At 42.5% G+C, this 16,981-nt stretch overlaps 2 protein-coding genes across 3 annotated transcripts; one reads left to right on the plus strand and one right to left on the minus strand.

Annotated features, from left to right (window-relative positions):
• Positions 1 to 245: 245 nt before the first annotated feature.
• On the plus strand, positions 246 to 2,189 carry LOC132169693 (uncharacterized). The gene is made up of 2 exons (XM_059580684.2): positions 246 to 539; positions 630 to 2,189. The coding sequence occupies exons 1-2, from the start codon at positions 246 to 248 to the stop codon at positions 2,187 to 2,189; spliced, it is 1,854 nt and encodes a 617-aa protein (XP_059436667.2).
• A 10,204-nt stretch (positions 2,190 to 12,393) lies between these two features.
• On the minus strand, positions 12,394 to 13,159 carry LOC132171257 (germin-like protein subfamily 1 member 13). 2 transcript variants are annotated; one of them, XM_059582528.1, is made up of 2 exons: positions 13,033 to 13,159; positions 12,394 to 12,929 (listed from the first exon to the last, which is right to left on the minus strand). In XM_059582528.1, exons 1-2 carry the CDS (start codon positions 13,157 to 13,159, stop codon positions 12,394 to 12,396), a joined length of 663 nt encoding a protein of 220 aa, XP_059438511.1. The 2 variants fall into 2 exon arrangements, with proteins under 2 accessions (XP_059438511.1, XP_088367327.1); XM_088511201.1 differs by having other exon boundaries at positions 12,394 to 12,934; positions 13,026 to 13,156.
• Between the last annotated feature and the right edge of the window lie 3,822 nt (positions 13,160 to 16,981).

The raw sequence follows: 16,981 nt of genomic DNA on the forward strand, positions 1-16,981 counted from the left end.
TTTGATTGCTTAAAACACTCTTTCCTCAGTTCCTAACTTAGGCATCAGAGTTCCCCCGCCGGGACACCACCGGAGGGCTCTAATCCTATTTGTTCTTTTCTGTGTGTAGTCTGGAATATCACTGAGGCCAATTGCACCACCTGAAGGCGTGCCACGTCACCATCCCGGAAAATTGTGTAACAACAGTTTGGCGCCGTCTGTGGGAAACTTAGCTATTTCCTTCATTTTTTTTCATTATTCTAGGTATGGTGAATACACGCTCCCAATCTGTGCGACAGGCCGGTGTACCTCCTGGGACTGCTGGAGCTCCTCCAGAGTTAGCAGATTTCATGAAGCAGATGACTGAATCCATGAAGGCTTTGCAGAAGCAGAACGAAGACCTCGCCACAAGGCTCACGGTTGCCGAAGGCCGAAACAGTCGAAGGGATCAAGAGTGGGAGGAAAGAAGGACGAAGAGACAAGAAGATAGGCGCGAGAGGGAAAGACGCGCCGAGATTCATAGGGGAACGAGGCCCCGAGGTTTTGAGGAAGAAGACGAAGTAAGCTAAGTTCAGGCCAGACATCATAATATTGTCCAGAACGAAAGGTCTCGTCATACTAGATCTCGAAGGGAGCAGTCTTTCCGCCAGGAGGACCGTCGCACTGAAAGGTATAACGAGAGCAACGTTAACGCCGACTTGCAGGAGCTTAAGAAGAAATGCGATGAAATGGCTCATCAAATAGCTGATGGCGGAGATCAAACCAATGCGGGGGAACTGATGGAAAACACAAGTCTCCCCTTCACCCCTCGGGTCATGAATTTTCCTCTCCCTGAAAAATTCGAGATGCCCCGAGTCAATCTCTATGATGGCACTGGGGATCCAACTAAACACATGGAAGGTCTTCGTGCGCATTTCATTTTTCATGGAACCCCAGACGCAATTTCATGTAAGGTTTTTCCCTTAACTTTAGCAGGAGTAGCTAAAGATTGGTTCGGCAAACTTCCGGCCAATTCAATAGACGATTTCAAGACTCTCGGGCGTCTCTTCTTGAGTCAGTTCTTGGCTACCCGGAAGAGGAAGAAGAATCCGGCTTATTTGTTGTCCCTTGTGCAGGGGAAGGAGGAGTCATTAAAAGAGTTCATGCTCAGATTTAACCAGGAGAAGTTGATGATTGAAAATCCTCCTGAGCAAATAGTACTTGATGCTTTGATGCATGGAGTAAGGGTTGAAGGGCCTTTGATGGCCGAGCTGTCAAAAAGTACCAAGTTAGTGACTCTCGGTCAGTTCATAAAAAAGGCTGATGAGTACATTAATCAAGAAGAAACCGTCAAGGCTCTCATGAAGAACCAGAAGGAAGAGCTCGAGGCCAAGGGCAGTAAGGAGAAGGTAGCACCGGCAAGTGCTATAAAGAAGGAGGAGAAGAATGTAAAAAGGTCGGAGAAGGTGGCCCCATCATATCCTAGAATGGACCCTCGGAAATTGCAGAGCGCGAAGTTCACTCCACTGAATACTAGCATGACTGAAGTATTCATGGAGATAAGGAGGGATCCTGCCTTCAAATGGCCAAGCAAGCTGAAAGGCGATCCTAAGAGACGTGATCCTCAGAAGTATTGCGAGTATCATCGCGATCATGGTCATTTAACCGAGGAATGCATAACGTTGAGGCAAGAGATAGAGAATCATATCATAAACGGAAGGTTGGTGAAATTCCTAGCGGGTGAGAGGAATCAACGAAGAAATGAAGAGCCTCTATTACTGGAAGGAGACCGAGAAGCTCCCAGAAACCGAGAGGCAAGGCCGAGAGAAGATCTGTATGCTGAACCGATGCAGGATCAGCAAGTGAAACCAAGGCGAGACAGAGAATTCCATCAGCCTCGCCATCAAGATGTAGTGAGGGAGATTCACACCATCTCGGGAGGACTAGCTGGCGGAGGAATTTCTAGCTCATCTAGGAAAGCTTACGTGAGGAGAACGAAAGCTGATAACGAAGTACTGTCGGTTGGAAGACCTCTAAAAATAGCAAGGAGAGCGGGGATGGCTATATCCTTTTCTGAAGAAGATGAAAGGGGGGTAATATTTCCTCATGATGATGCATTAGTCGTCACGCTAATGGTGGCCAACCATAAAATCCACCGAGTCTTGGTGGACAATGGTAGTTCAGCCGACATTTTATATTGGCCGGTCTTCAAGCAAATGGGTGTCGAATAGAACAGGATCCAACCGTTTGATTCACCACTGGTAGGTTTGCAGGAGAACAAGTTCAGCCAATGAGACTCATCTCCCTACCAATTACAGTAGGAACGGCTCCAAGGCAGTCCACAACTATGGTCGATTTCTTGGTGATCGATTGGCCGTCTGCATACAATGCAATCATTGGTCGACCATCCCTTAATAAGTTGAAGGCTGTAACTTCCACTTACCATTTAATGATGAAGTTTCCTATTGAGGAGGGAGTAGGAGTGGTAAAAGGAGATCAAGTTACGGCAAGGAAGTGTTATAACATTTCCTTGAAGAAGTCAGAACCTTCCCCTTTGACGGTCGGTATAGTGGGCAGCCGAAGTAAAGTTCCCCTAAAAGGGGAACCTGCTGAGCCTTTGGAAGAAGTAAAATTGGAAGAAGGAAAAGAAGTGAAAGTAGGAACGCAGCTCGCCTCGGAAATCTGAGACTCTCTCATAACTTTTCTTCGAGAAAATATGGAGGTGTTTGCGTGGACTCATGAAGATATGCCGGGGATCAGTCCCGATGACATTGTCCACCAACTCAACGTGGACCCAAACATAAAGCTAGTGAGACAGAAGAGAAGAAAGTTTGCCCCATAACGGAATATGGCTATCGCCGAGGAAGTGGAGAAATTACTTAAAGCTCGATTTATAGAGGAGGTTTATTATCCCGACTGGTTGGCTAATGTGGTGCTGGTCAAAAAATGCAGTGGGAAGTGGAGAATGTGTGTGGACTTCACAGACCTTAATAAGGCGTGCCCAAAGGACAGCTTTCCTCTACCACGCATTGATGCGCTGGTGGACTCGACAGCGGGATGCAGCCTGTTGAGCTTTATGGACGCTTTTTCTGGTTACAACCAGATTTATATGCATCCAGAAGACCAAGAAAAGGCTGCATTCATCACTGACCGAGGCTTGTATTGCTATATGGTTATGCCTTTCGGTCTCAAGAACGCTAGAGCGACGTATCAGAGACTGGTCAATAAGATGTTTCGAGACCAAATCGGCAGTAATATGGAGGTATATGTTGATGACATGTTGGTCAAAAGCATGCTACCAGAAGGTCATATAGAAGACTTGCAGGAGACTTTTGGAACTTTAAAGAAATATGGGATGAAGTTGAATCCCGCAAAGTGTGCGTTTGGAGTGGCCTCGAGTAAATTTCTCGGTTATATGGTGTGAAACCGAGGAATAGAAGCTAATCCCGAAAAGATCCAAGCAGTGTTGGATATGCAGTCACCTAAAAATACGAAGCATCTCCAGCAGTTGACGGGCAAAATTGCAGCGTTAAACCGATTCATCTCTCGGTCAACAGACAAATGCCTACCCTTCTTCAGAATCCTAAGGAAGGCATTTGAATGGTCTACATAGTGTGAAGAAGCCTTTGAACAGCTGACCAGCACACCTCTGTTAAGCAGAACCGTTCCTGGGGAAGCTTTGTATTTATACTTGGCTGTTTCCCCTACAGCTGTAAGTGCGGCCCTTATCCGAGAAGAAGACGGTGTTCAGAAACCAGTCTACTTTATAAGCAGAGCATTGTGGGGAGCAGAAGAGCGGTACCCTCAGATGGAGAAGTTAACATTGGCGTTGATTATTGCTTGCAGGAAACTACGCCTGTATTTCTAAGCTCACACTATCAGAGTCTTGACCGCGTACCCATTGAAGAAAATGCTCAGAAAGTTAGATCTGTCTGGCAGATTAGCGAACTGGGCGATCGAACTCGGAGAATTTGATATTGAGTTCCTCCCAAGGAATAGTATCAAGGGGTAGGTATTGGCCGACTTCTTAGCAGAATTCATTAATCTACCTGCCACCACAGAATGGCAGAAAGATGAAACATGGGTAGTCTACGTAGACGGATCATCTACAAGGAAGAATGGTGGAGCTGGAGTGGTATTAATCACCCCAGATGGAGAAGAATTATGTAGTTCCCTAAGGTTGGAGTTCAAGACCACCAATAACGAAACTGAGTATGAGGCAGTTCTAGCTGGACTCGGTCTAGCCCGAGAGATGGGAGCCAATTTTGTTGAGCTACGGAGTGACTCCCAGGTGATTGTTGGACACATCCGGGGAGAGTTTGAAGCCAAAGGAGACAAGATGAAGCAATATCTGTCAAAGGTACATGATTTACAGAATGCCTTGAAGAAATTCTGTATTATGATGATCCCGAGAGAAGAGAATGAAAGGGCGGACCAACTGGCCTGAAAAGCATCAACAGCAGTTAGCAGTGCTGAAGAACCCGATGTGCCAATTCAGGTTTTGTCGAGACCTGCCGTACCCAAGACGGTCTCGGTCTCAGTTATCGAGACCGTATCGGAATGGCAGAGGAGCATAAGAGAATATCTAGAACAGGGAACTCTCCCGTCAGATAAAAAATCAGCAACTCAAATCAAAATTAAGGCTGCTAGATTTACCATAATTAATGGAGTCCTATACAAACAAGGCTTCATGCTACCGCTACTCAAATGTATCTCAAAGGAAGAGGGAGATTATGTCCTCCGCGAGATCCATGAAGGAATCTGCGGCAGTCACTCGGGAGCGAGAGTATTGGCACTTAAAGCAGTCAGAGCCGGTTTCTACTGGCCGAATATGAATCGGGACTCGGTACAAACGGTAAGAAATTGTGACAAATGCCAACGCTTCGCAAACATCGCAAAGCAACCCCCAGAAGACTTAAGCTCAATCTCCTCGCCATGGCCCTTTTCACAATGGAGGGTAGATATAGTAGGACCACTACCTCGTGGAAAAGGGGGTGTGTGTTTCACGGTTGTGGCAGTGGATTATTTCACAAAATGGGCAGAAGTAGAAGCTCTAGTGAACATTACGGCCAAGAGCATCGAAAGGTTCTTGTGGAAGAATGTTGTTTGCCATTATGGTATTCCTCATGCCTTTGTAACTGATAACGGAAAGCAGTTTGACTGTGAATCATTCCGAGAATGGTGTGCAAAGCTCCATATTAGAAACTACTACTTGTCTCCAGCCCATCCTCAGGCAAATGGACAAGTAGAAGTGACTAACAAAACAATTTTCAAAATGTTGAAGAAAAAACTTGGAGATCAGAAGGGGAATTGGGCAGATGATCTCCCAGAAGTTTTATGGGCATATCGAACAACCAAGAGAATACCCACAGAGGAGTCTCCATACGCTTTGGCTTTTGGAACCGAGGCAGTCATCCCAGCCGAGATAGGCTCAGGAAGTTACCGAGTCGAATCCTTTTATTCCGAAACTAACAATGAAGGGCTCAAACTACACTTGGACCTATTACAAGAGAAGTGAGACCAGGCCCGAGTAACTATGGCGGCATACCAGGAGAGAGCGACTCAGTATTTTAATAAAGGAGTCAAGCACAGAAGTTTCAAGATTGGGGACTTGGTCTTGCGCAAGACCACCATTGCTACCAGAGACCCCATGGAAGGGAAGTTAGCTCCGAACTGGGAAGGACCCTACAAAGTGATTGAGTGTAGAAGGGCGGGAGCTTACTACCTTGAGAACATGGAAGGAAAAGCACTCCCCAGGCCGTGGAATGCCGAGCACCTAAAAAAGTACTTTGTCTAGCTTATTTCAGTAAGGTGATTCTTATTTGATTTTCGTTTGATTCTTATTTTTCCTGTAATTTTCATTACTTTTTTAAATAAAAGAATCTCCCAAAGTTTCAATCATCTTTTATCATTCCAAAGCAAGGTAAGTTAAAACTACCCTCGACATAAACGACCAACAGCTCACTAAAAAAGATTTGTAACTTTCCTAATACAAAACTGGTAAAGGACGTAGAACCTTCAAACAAGGTGTGTCCAAAGAAGGTTAAAGTCAGTAACCTGTCAAGGATGTAAATCCTTCAAGCAAGGTGTATCCAAAGAAGGTTACGCCAATGGCTTGTAAAGAACGTAAAACCTTCAAAACAAAGGTGTATTCGAAGAAAGCCGAGCAAGCAGCTTGTCAAGAGTAGAAATCCTTTCGAAAAAAGGTGTTCTCGAAAAAAGCTAAACAAACTTCAGAAAAAGTAATCTATTAAGAGCAAGTATTCATTTACAAAGCTAGGTCATCCAAGAAGTATAAACAAAATTGATGTGGTATTTTTGTGACCAAAAATATCAATTATAAAAATAACCACTCGCAATAGGACGAATCTTTGTAGGATACGGCTATAGAGAGGGTGTCGAACCTCAAGGACTGCAGGGGTTTTATTATCAAAATTTGAAAGATTAAAATTAACTTAATTAAAAAGAGAATTGATTTGATTTTCTTTAAAACTAAAAGTGCATGAAAATAAAAGAGATTTAAAATAAGAGAGAGAGAGTGTAGGGTATTGACTTCACCTCTATCCGCACAACAATGGCTAATCATAATTAATCCCAGAAATTCATTCTATGCATGTTATAAATAAACAAGAAACTACCTTATTAAAGAATAAGCATAATCTATCTTCGGTTGGCACGGATCGTCCACCTAACCACTAAGACGCGGTACGACCCGTCTTCCCTAGGTATAAATTATCAAATTCTTTAAACGGATACATACAATCAATGAATAAGTGTAACCCATCTTCGGTTGGCACGAACTGTCTACCTAAATTACACTAAACTAGAGTGTAGTACAATCCGTCTTCCCTAGGCATGGCCTATCAAATCCTATTGATCATATGTCAATTAAACCCATTGTATAACCATCATCCTCATAATCACAGAAAACAAGAATGATTTGAGATCAATAGAAGTAAAATACTTTCTAAGACAAGAGAAGAATTTCACAAATATTGATATTGGAATTTAAGAACAATTGCATTTAATAATTAAGAACATAAATCAATTGTAGCAATCCTCATAGTTATACAATCAACATGCATAAATTAAAAATCTAGAAATTAAATACAATCAAACCATTGTGCTTGGATAGGGTTACATCAACACCCTATTACAGAATTAGCCGCTCATCGGGGTGCTAGGATGGCCTCCTGCCATGGATTATCTCCTCTTCAACTTGTCAAGCCTCCAAGAAGATTTTTGTATCTAAACCTAAGTACACCTTCTCTTGAAGGTTAAGGGTCTATTTATAGGGAGCAATTCAGTCCTAGAAGCCCTAGGAAACCTAGAAATTTCGGAGATTTAAGTCCAAGTCCAATTAGAATAAAGAAAACCTAAGTCCAAATCGGAATAGGATTCGCCCAGAATTGCATTCCTATCTTACGGGGCGATTTTGGCATTGCGGTGCTCCGAATTAAGAAAATTCTATTTCACAATGATTTGTAGAAATTTTAGTTAACTTTCCAGTGCCGCTTGAATCACCTCAATGGGATATTTGAGCTGAAAGTTCTGGCCAAAATACCGAGATGTATGCAGAATCCAAATTTGAATCCAATCCGATTTTGACTCCAATTTGAAAAATTCCGAATTAATCATTTTCTTTATTTGATTAAACTTAACCATGATTGGTTAAGTTTAACCATATCTTCTAAGTCTTCTCAAAGTGTGCTTTTAAGCCCAAAATCAATGGAATTAATTGCATCTTTATTTATAACCTGAAAACACAAAAACAAAATAAAATCAAACAAATAACAAAGCTAAGGAATTAACATATGCAAATTAAGGGGCTTGAATGTGCAACATTCGGCGCTTATCAAAAACCTCATTAAAATCTCAAATTCTTCATTTACAAAAAAAAACAAAAGAAGCTTCTTTAGGGTCTCAGCACCAGGACCAAGGGGTTTAGTCTTCTTTGGGATCTTCAAAAGGGACCTTAGAAGCACAAGGGGTCTCGGCACTATGACCAGAAGCAGTCCTTTCATCACCTGAGGACTCCTCGGAACCCGAAAATGGTTGATGAGCGAATCTGTTGATCCCTTCAGCATCGGGCATCAAGTTTGACCCAAGACTGATCAGCTGCTTCAAAGCCTTATCGGAAATAGGAATAGTCTCAGGTTGGACCGTATCAAGGTCAATGGTGCGAGCCAGATCCTTGGCCCAAGACCGAAAGGTCTCAAAACCAAGAATGATTCAGTCGGCCCAGGCACTATCCCGAGTCCAGGAAGCGTACGATAGTTGTTCCAAATAGTTAGAGGACTGGGCCTCAGCCTTTTTAAGTCGCAACTTCGTCTCTTCAAGCTTCCCTCGGAAGAACTTAAGTTGCTCCTCAGCGACAGCCCGACCTTTGGTAACTTATTCAATTCTCGTATTTTGGCAAGCATTCTCCGCTTGAGAAGCCTTTAACTGCTCCAAGACCTCCCTGTGCTTCTCCTCAAGTTGATGCAGGTCCTCCTTCATGATGGAATGATCCTCTTGAAGCTTTGAATGATCGGCACAGAGGATTTGCAACTCGAAAGATATAGCCAAAATCCTAGACTCGACTTGTTCAAACTCAGTCTGGGCCATCGAATGCTGCTGACCAAGGAGGAGCAGTTCTTTGTCTTACTGAGCCAACGTATCCCTCAGCTTAGCATTTTCAGCCTCAGAAGTTGCAAGCCTGCCACGAAGACTCTCGGATTCTGAGGTGGACTCCTCGATAAACTTCCTTAAGTAGCAGTATGAAACTACCGACTTTATAACTCCCTGCAATAGATAAAGTTAATCAAGTGGAAAATGACTAAAGCAAAAAGAAAGCTTTATGAAGAATAATACTTACACACAATTGGTTGAATAACATTGACTCTGCCATACCCCTAGCAGAGATATCTCGTTCACCCATTAAGCTCTCTTGAGGAACCAGCTCTATCTAAGCTTGAAATGGGTTCCCCAACAATTGCCCGCCAAGCCGAGACAAGGTTCTCGCACGGTCCATTCTACATTCCTAGGCTTCACCAGCGAATAGCCTGAGGTCTCGGAACCAGCACCAACCTCGGCCTCAGGAGCCGGTGTCAGAGCCCGAGACAAAGCCTCGGGAGCAGAAGCCGGGACCTGAGTTTGCTCCTCGGCTATCGGGGACATCATCCGAGGCCTCACTTCTTCCTCAACATGCGGTCTATTCTTTTTTGCATCCATCCCTACAGAGCTGTCCAAAAACGGATCAACTAAAAGGTGTTGAATGTTGGGACCAGAATGGACCGGTGACACCGACTCCACAGGAATAACGGTAGTAGCAGCAGCTCCAGGGGGATTTAAGGGGGTTGCCGCCAAAGGAGTGGCGGCAATCGGATGGTTAGCAAGAATGTTCTGATAAGCGGATACAGGGGCCACATCAGGCTCTGGGTTCACCTTCCTCCGAACGGCCAGAAGATCGGCAAAAAGGGATTTCCCCTTTTCGGCCTCGACAGTAGGGCCTTTGCCCTTTATTAGACTCTTTTTCTTCATCTGAGGAGCTTCGCATTCCTCGGGCTCATCCACCAAGTGTAGGGTTTGTTTTACCCTAGACTCTTCTATCTTCTCTTTGCCCTTGTCAAGAATAGGCTTGCGAGTGGTGGCACCTCGAGTATTGGCCGCCGGAGCGCCCAAATAGACAGCGGGACGGGATGGTCTCTTCCGAGACCCACCTATGTCTTCTCTGTTGTTATAAAGACAGCGGTTCAATGCGTTAGTAGTAACCAGTTGCTTGAAGGTCATGGCAGACTCATTATTTTGAACCCAGGACAAAACCTTGTTGACTCGGACTGTCTCCTCCTCCGACAAACACCAACTCTTGTGTAGGCCCAAATTGGGGGTAGTTGTCTCCCGAGGAACTCGAGGCCCCTCCGCCTTCTCTCCAGGAGCAAATTCCCACTGCCCCTGAGCAAAGAAATATTTGTTTTTCCAGTTATGGTTGCTGGTGAAGGTCTTATCCATAAAGAAAATTTTTCCCCGTCTCGATTGAAAGCTGTAAAGCCCATCGCTGTTGGGGTTCTTCTGGAGTCGGTATACCCAAAGAAACTTCGAAACTGTCAAGTCCTTTCCTTCTCCAAGGGCCATGGGCCAAACAACTGCACAGGCGAAAAACATCCTCCAGCCGTTAGAAACCAACTGGTGGGGTGCCAGGTTCAAGCGGCTAAGGAGCTCGCGAACGATTTTGGGGAAAGGGAGCTTGGGGCCTGCCCGAAACATATCTTCATAAAGGCAGACCTCGTGGCTCCCAGCATCCACAATAGCGCCCTTCTTCTCATCATCAAAATGAAGTTTCACCGATTTAGGGATGTAATAGTCGAATCTAATTCGCCGCTCGTCAGCCGAGGTCAGATCAGGCTTCCAAAAGGCCGGGTATGTCTTACCTAAACCACCATCAGATCCTGAACCTTCTCCTTGAGACATAGTCGAGACAGAGTAGAGGAGGAAAAATAATGCAAAGAAGGGAAACGGATCAACGAAGAACAAGCGGCACAGATACTTGGTACGAATAAAAGAGAAACCCTAGAAAAAGAGGTTTTATAAAGTAGGGATAAGGGCGTGAAACCTAAAGTCTTCCCTGAGTTTGCACAATAAATGAGGCAGGAAAAGCGCCCCTGTGAATTCTGCAAAACGGCTGACAGCTGGCAATTGAATAGACGTCTGTCTCGGCAACGACACGTGGAGCGACCGATGCGCCCTCGGTCAGGTCAACCGTCTCGGCAAAAATTGGTTTCAAAATTTCCTGCCAAAATTCAAAATTCAAATTTCCCGATGCCAAGGGCTCGGATTTTTCTCCAAGCATAGTTCCAGAACGCTGATCCATTTCTAAGCAAAAATTTCCATGATCTTACAAATCAGAAAATTAGGGGGTAACTGTTGGGTCATGGATCCATTATTTAAACCCAATAGACTCCAAACCCGATCTTGACTAAACGAAAAATCTCACAAGGGCTCGGAATAGCTTTCCCCGAGAAGGCCTCGTAAACCGGCACAGTCTCGGGATCGGGATCTGACTCCTAGACCGTCCCTCGGATAGGAGTCAGACGTCAGATCCGAGACACTACACCAAATGCGAATATGTCAGAATACCAAGGGTAAAGTTGCCATTATACAGTTAAGGATATACAAAGATTCAAATTCATTTCAATAAACATTATCCTACATTCGAAAGAAGCCTTCAACAAACAATCCCTATACTAGCGGGATAAGAGGCTATTTAAATTCAAAAAGGCAATATACATCAAACGACGGCTTACTACCTCATCCCAAGATTCATCCCTTAACAGAATAACTATAAATCAGATATTCAGGGATAAGAGTCCCAAGATATGCGGGAAACAAACTCTACTCCATGCCTATAAATACAGCTCTCGATTTCCATCAAAGGTAAGTGCAATCCTGGCTTTGAAAACTTTGATTGCTTAAAACACTCTTTCCTCAGTTCCTAACTGAGGCATCGGAGTTCCCCCACCGGGACACCATCGGGGGGCTCTAATCCTGTTTGTTCTTTTCTGTGTGTAGTCTGGAATATCACTGAGGCCAATCGCACCTCCTGAAGGCGTGCCACGTCACCATCCTGGAAATCTGTGTATCAACAATTATGTTTGATCTTCACTACAAAAAGATTACCATTTTCTGACATGGCAAACAGTACATGATTTTTGCCACATCACCATTTTCTGACGTGGCAAAAAATGCCAAGTCAGAAAATATTTTTCTGACATAGCAAAAAATAACACGTCAGAATTTTCTGATGTGTGAAAATAGCACGTCGGAAAATTCTGACATGCTAGTTTAATACGTCAAAAAATTCTGAAGTGCTGAAAATAGCATGTCAGAATTTTCTAACGTGCTAAAAATGTCTAAAAATGTCACAAAAAAGTGGGCGGGATTTTGAATTTTTTCCCTCTTCTTAGTTCCCCTCAACTTTTTTCTTCTTCTTATTCTTTCCCTCTTCATTTATTTCCCCACCCTTTCTCTCTCCTCTCTCAATCTCCCTTCTCTGCACGGCAGCTCCCTCTAGAGGAAGAAGAAGAAAAGGTGAAGAGAAAAAATTGAGAAGTAGCAGATCGAAGAAAGGAGAAGAAGAAGAAAAAGAAAAGGAGAAGAGAAGAAGAAAAAGAAAATTTTTAGAATAAATTTTTAGACTTTTACACTAAATTACCATACGTACTTCCCATAATTACTAGACTTTTACCATACGACTTTTACACTAGACTTGGGGGTTACATAAGCAAGAGACAGAGAGAAAGAGAGAGACAAAGATGCTCAGCAAACTTTAATATTATTTTATACTTTCAACTCCATCTAGAGAGAGTTACATAAGCAATCTTTTATTTTAACATTGAAATAATGGAATGAGGTAAGCATGCATTAATGTTTCAGAAGTTTCTCTAAAAGTTGTCCAAATCAGAATTGCTTTTGAAGATATTCAATAACATTCTTGTCAAGTTGGAAGGCCTTGGTGAGAACATCAGGGTTGATCGGAGGATTGGACCCAAAAACTGCATTTGCGATCGTGATGACACCTGCATTTTGGCTGCTCAAACCAGCAAAGGCTACAGCATTAGTCTTTCCAGCATTGAACTGGAAGTGAATGAGACCAATTGGGAACACAAAGACATCTCCCTTCTTTAGAACTTTGGTGAAAAGACGATTCTCTGGGTTGGATGTGACAAAACCAACTAACAGAGTACCTTCTATAACTACTAGAATCTCAGTGGCACGGGGGTGAGTGTGGGGAGGATTTTGGCCATATGGTGCATAGTCAATGCGAACCAAAGATATGCCTAGAGTGTTGAGGCCTGGGATTTGATCCACATTCACAGTAGTGACATTTGACCCAACTCGATTGTCTGTATTTCCAGGAATTTGGAGCCCAGAGAAGTAGAAATCATCTGCCTTGGTATCCTTCAAATCCTTGCAGAATTTCCCATTCACGAACACTGCAGGAAACAATAGATTGCAGGATAGCATACAAGATCAGTAAGAAACCAATAAAGATAGTAATGCTTGTAAGCAGAAAGTAATGAATATAATTATATATACCAGCAGACTTGGGGTCATCAATTGCAACACAAATGTCCTGAAGAGGGCTGGGATCGAAGGCGGAGACAAGGGAGGATGCAAGGGACAAGAGAGCCACAATTGCAAGGAAATGGACTCCTTTCATCATATCGAAGTATGCTCTATATTCTCCAATATTTTGGTTTAATGGTGATGGGTGATATATCTTATATGGGAAACATGCCTATTTATAGAGAACCAATATGGAAATGGTCATTGTTTCTGCTACACCAAGTCTTCAGACATCAATGGTTATTGAATTAATTAATGTGATAGGACGAAGTTCTTCAACAACTTGTGTAGACTTTTAACCTCCGTTGGCTTCTTCTCCTCATGCTTAACTCAAAACAAATAATTGACAAGTTCTCCTTATCATTATTTAATTGGGGCATGGCACTTCAACGCCATAACATATTATTAAAGGAGCACTCAAATCTGGATTGCTGAAGATGTCAAATGAGACGGTTTTGTTTATGAAAACTTGATTTATCAGAGAGAGAGAGAGAGAGAGAGAGAGAGGTTTGCTAGAACTGGTGGACAATGATTGCATATCTTGAAGTTTTAATATATTTTTTCTTTTGCTTTTTGGTGAAAAAGAGATTTATTACAATTTACAATAAATAAAACATATGTAAGGTTCAATAAAGTCTGACCATGGCAGAGATATCCTTGTGCAATATTCTCATTTGTCACCCAGTCAACAGCTTGAGACGGCCCTTTTTTTTTTTTTTTTTTTTTTTTTTTAAAAAAAAAAAAACTAAATTTTTTTTTTGTCAAAGTATGAGAGAATGATGCGGAACAAGACAAAATCAATTATTTTTTAATTTTATTAATTAGGTTTTATTAATTAATTATGTTATAAATATTTAATTTTGTATACATTTTAAGAGTTGTCTTATTTATTTATTTTTATGAATAATCTAGAGTAAATGTTTCATTCTGTGTATGTACTTTTACGGGATTCGCATTCTTAGTTTTAAGTTGAATGTTACTTTTTATGTGAAGGATTCATGAAATCTCAACTTAACTTTATTATATTTTTCCTTCAATATATATAAAACATTTGAGCACATGAACTAATGTTGTACATATAATATATATGTTATAGTAGTTTTCGGGAACCATGTTTAGTTCACTTTTCATGTTTCTACTTGGAATTTAGGCAACAAGGATGAAGAGATTGGTGTTGTTGTGTTAATTAATGATTCGTTGCGAGGCCTTTCACTATTTGCAATATTTAAAATCACAAAACATGGTACAAGGGATCGTTCTCCAGAGCCCTGTGAAACCCTAAGCCCCGCCTCCACAGCGCCGCCGCCTCAGGGGAGGAGGGATGCTCGTTGCCTGCATCCCTCCTCCCCTCGACCTCTCCATTCCAGGTGCTAGTATTTTATTTGATGTCCCTAGTCTCGGTGCCCCCTCTCTTCACCTTCCCCACCTCTCCTTTCCCCCTCTGTTTTTTCTCTATTTTTTGCCTATGGTCTTGTCGTTTCCCCAGCCGCTTTCTTCCCCACCATCTCCATCTGCAGCGTTTCCTGCTTGGGTTGAAACGGGTTGGGTGCTGGATCGGTTTGCCTTCGACCGATCCTCCATCCTCCACCTGGCTTCCTCCAACGCCTGCCCACCTCCTTGCTTCTCGGTTCCGCTGTGCCCATCCCACCTTTTGCAAGGGTTCCGTCGATCCAGCTGGGTTTGTTTTCTTTTCTCCTTGATTGTGCTTCTTCGCTTTCGTTCTTTGATGTTGCTTCTTTGCTTCCCAGTTTTTGTTTTTAGGCTTGTTTCTGTTGTTCTTATGTTCTCTCTTTGTGGGTATTGCTTTTGGGGGTTTTCACTCAAACTCTCCCCCTCTCTGTTTGTTTGTGTGTGCCGCTGATCTCCTCCATCCCCACTTCGCCGCTCACTGCTCGCTGTCAGGTCTTTTCACGCGCCCCTCCTACGCCAAGCTTTTTGTGCCACCTTCCGCGGCGGTTTCCGGCCAGCTCGTGATCGGCCTCCTCCGGTTGCCGTGACCCGCTTTGTGTGTTTTTCGCATTTATTTCCCTGTATTTTTACTTTTCTGTAATTTCTTTTCCTGCATTTATTTTACTGTTCCCTTTATTTTCCTGTATGGTTTTTTCTTTTTCTTGTAATAAGGCTCTCTCCTCTTGCTTTGTTGCACCCGGTTGCTGCCTGCTATTATTGGTCCAAACCCTTGGGTTGTGGATGTTAACTTTATCCTGGCCTTCGGGTCGAGGAGGATGAGTATCGGTTTGGGGGTTTTGCTTTCAAGGCCGAGGAATAAGCACTACTTATACATTAGATGGTGTCTATTTGATGCAAATCTGATTTTTAAACCTGATGATTAGTCATAGGTTAGCAGATGCTGTGTTATGGTTGATTTGGTCTGTTGTTGATGACTATATCTTTAGCTTCGGCTATGATTTACTTCAGAGCTTTCTGCTCTGTTTGTAAGAGCTTTAGGCTCGTGACTTTTATCAATGAATGAATATGGTATGTTTCAAAAAAAAAAAAAAGAAAAAGAAATTACAAAACACGAGTCTCAAAAATAAGGGTAAAGTGTATGTTAATTAACTAATCTCTATCTCCCTAATTATTAATTTACACACTCAGGGATTTTGACCTCAAAACTTTACCCTCCACTCTATTCTTGAATGGGAGGAGTTGTCATATAAGATACTTTTAGGGTTGTAATCGAGTCAAGCCGAGTCGAGCTTGGCCTATTTAGACTCGGATTGAACCCAAGTACCACTACTCTAGTTAAAGTGTATGTTAATTAACTAATCTCTATCTCCCTAATTATTAATTTACACATTCAGGGATTTTGACCTCAGAAAATGGGAGGAGTTGTCATATAAGATACCTTTAGGGTTGTAATCGAGTCAAGCCAAGTCGAGCTTGGCCTATTTAGACTCGGATTGAACCCAAGTACCACTACTCTAGTTTGGCTCTAGATTTACTTTCTACATTCATGATGTTTGAGAATGAGAGTTATCTGAATCCGTCATGGTCTACACTAATGACTCATTTGATGGTGTACATGTTTGTTCAATCGATGTGCTTAAAACCATTTTCTTTTATGGTATGACAATGTGATGTAGCGTGACGTCATGGGATACAAAGATAAACAGCAAAAAGAAGGGATAACTATTGCTTAGATCTTGAATCTATCAAAGATCTAAGAAATCTTCTCAAAACGCTAGAGTCTATCTTTAGTTTAAAGGGAAATAATGAAAAAACTCAACTCTTAGCTTTCTTATTGATAAAAACTAAATAATAATAATAATAATCTAAGTTTGAATGGGACATACCTCCGTTTGAACGGTCACAAAATAAATTGAAACTTAATTACATAAAACAATTGGCTGTTCGAAAGGAACAAACTTCCATTCGGATGGTCATAAATTAAAATTGGAAACTAAGTACAAAACTAAAAGGTAACATAGGCATTCAAACGGCTATCGAACGGACACCTCGGGTTTTAGGATGGAAACCTTTGGAAGGTTGGCCGTTTAGACAGCCTTCGAGCGGGGCATCGAACGGATGCCTCTGGAATTACTATGGAGAGTCCTCGTGAGTGGCCCATTTGGATGGGCTATCGAACGGTAGTCCTTGCGATTGCTTTTCCAGCTCTTCTGCCCACGTATGTGCTCTCGTCTTGACTCCCCTTCCTAGCACGGCTTCCTGGGGTCCCTTCACACATACATCTGCATGAGTCTTCCTCATGAATTTCCAAGCACTCCGATCTATATCACAATGTCTTACATTAATAACTATTTAAATGCTCATGCAAATTGGAATTGTGTGTCAGAGTTTAGAAACCAGACCTGTGTAATTATGCAGCATAGAAAGACTGTTAGAGTAGCTTATTAACCCCAATTCTCCTACAAATAAGAGTTTTTGGATTAAAAATATTATCAAAGAATAAGAGCAA

Source organism: Corylus avellana, chromosome 1, assembly GCF_965113065.1.
Source record: "Corylus avellana chromosome 1, dhCorAvel1.hap1.2, whole genome shotgun sequence".
Classification (NCBI taxonomy): Eukaryota; Viridiplantae; Streptophyta; class Magnoliopsida; order Fagales; family Betulaceae; genus Corylus; species Corylus avellana.

What these genes read in the sequence shown, in the direction of transcription:
- LOC132169693 (XM_059580684.2), top strand. Translation starts at nt 246, where the DNA reads ATGGTGAATACACGCTCCCAATCTGTGCGACAGGCCGGTGTACCTCCT. An exon ending in GTTTTGAGGAAGAAGACGAA is followed by an intron (nt 540 to 629) that starts GTAAGCTAAGTT and finishes TCTTTCCGCCAG; the next exon opens with GAGGACCGTCGCACTGAAAG.
- LOC132171257 (XM_088511201.1), bottom strand. Translation starts at nt 13,156, where the DNA reads ATGAAAGGAGTCCATTTCCTTGCAATTGTGGCTCTCTTGTCCCTTGCA. An exon ending in CCCAAGTCTGCTGGTATATA is followed by an intron (nt 12,935 to 13,025) that starts TAATTATATTCA and finishes TCTATTGTTTCC; the next exon opens with TGCAGTGTTCGTGAATGGGA.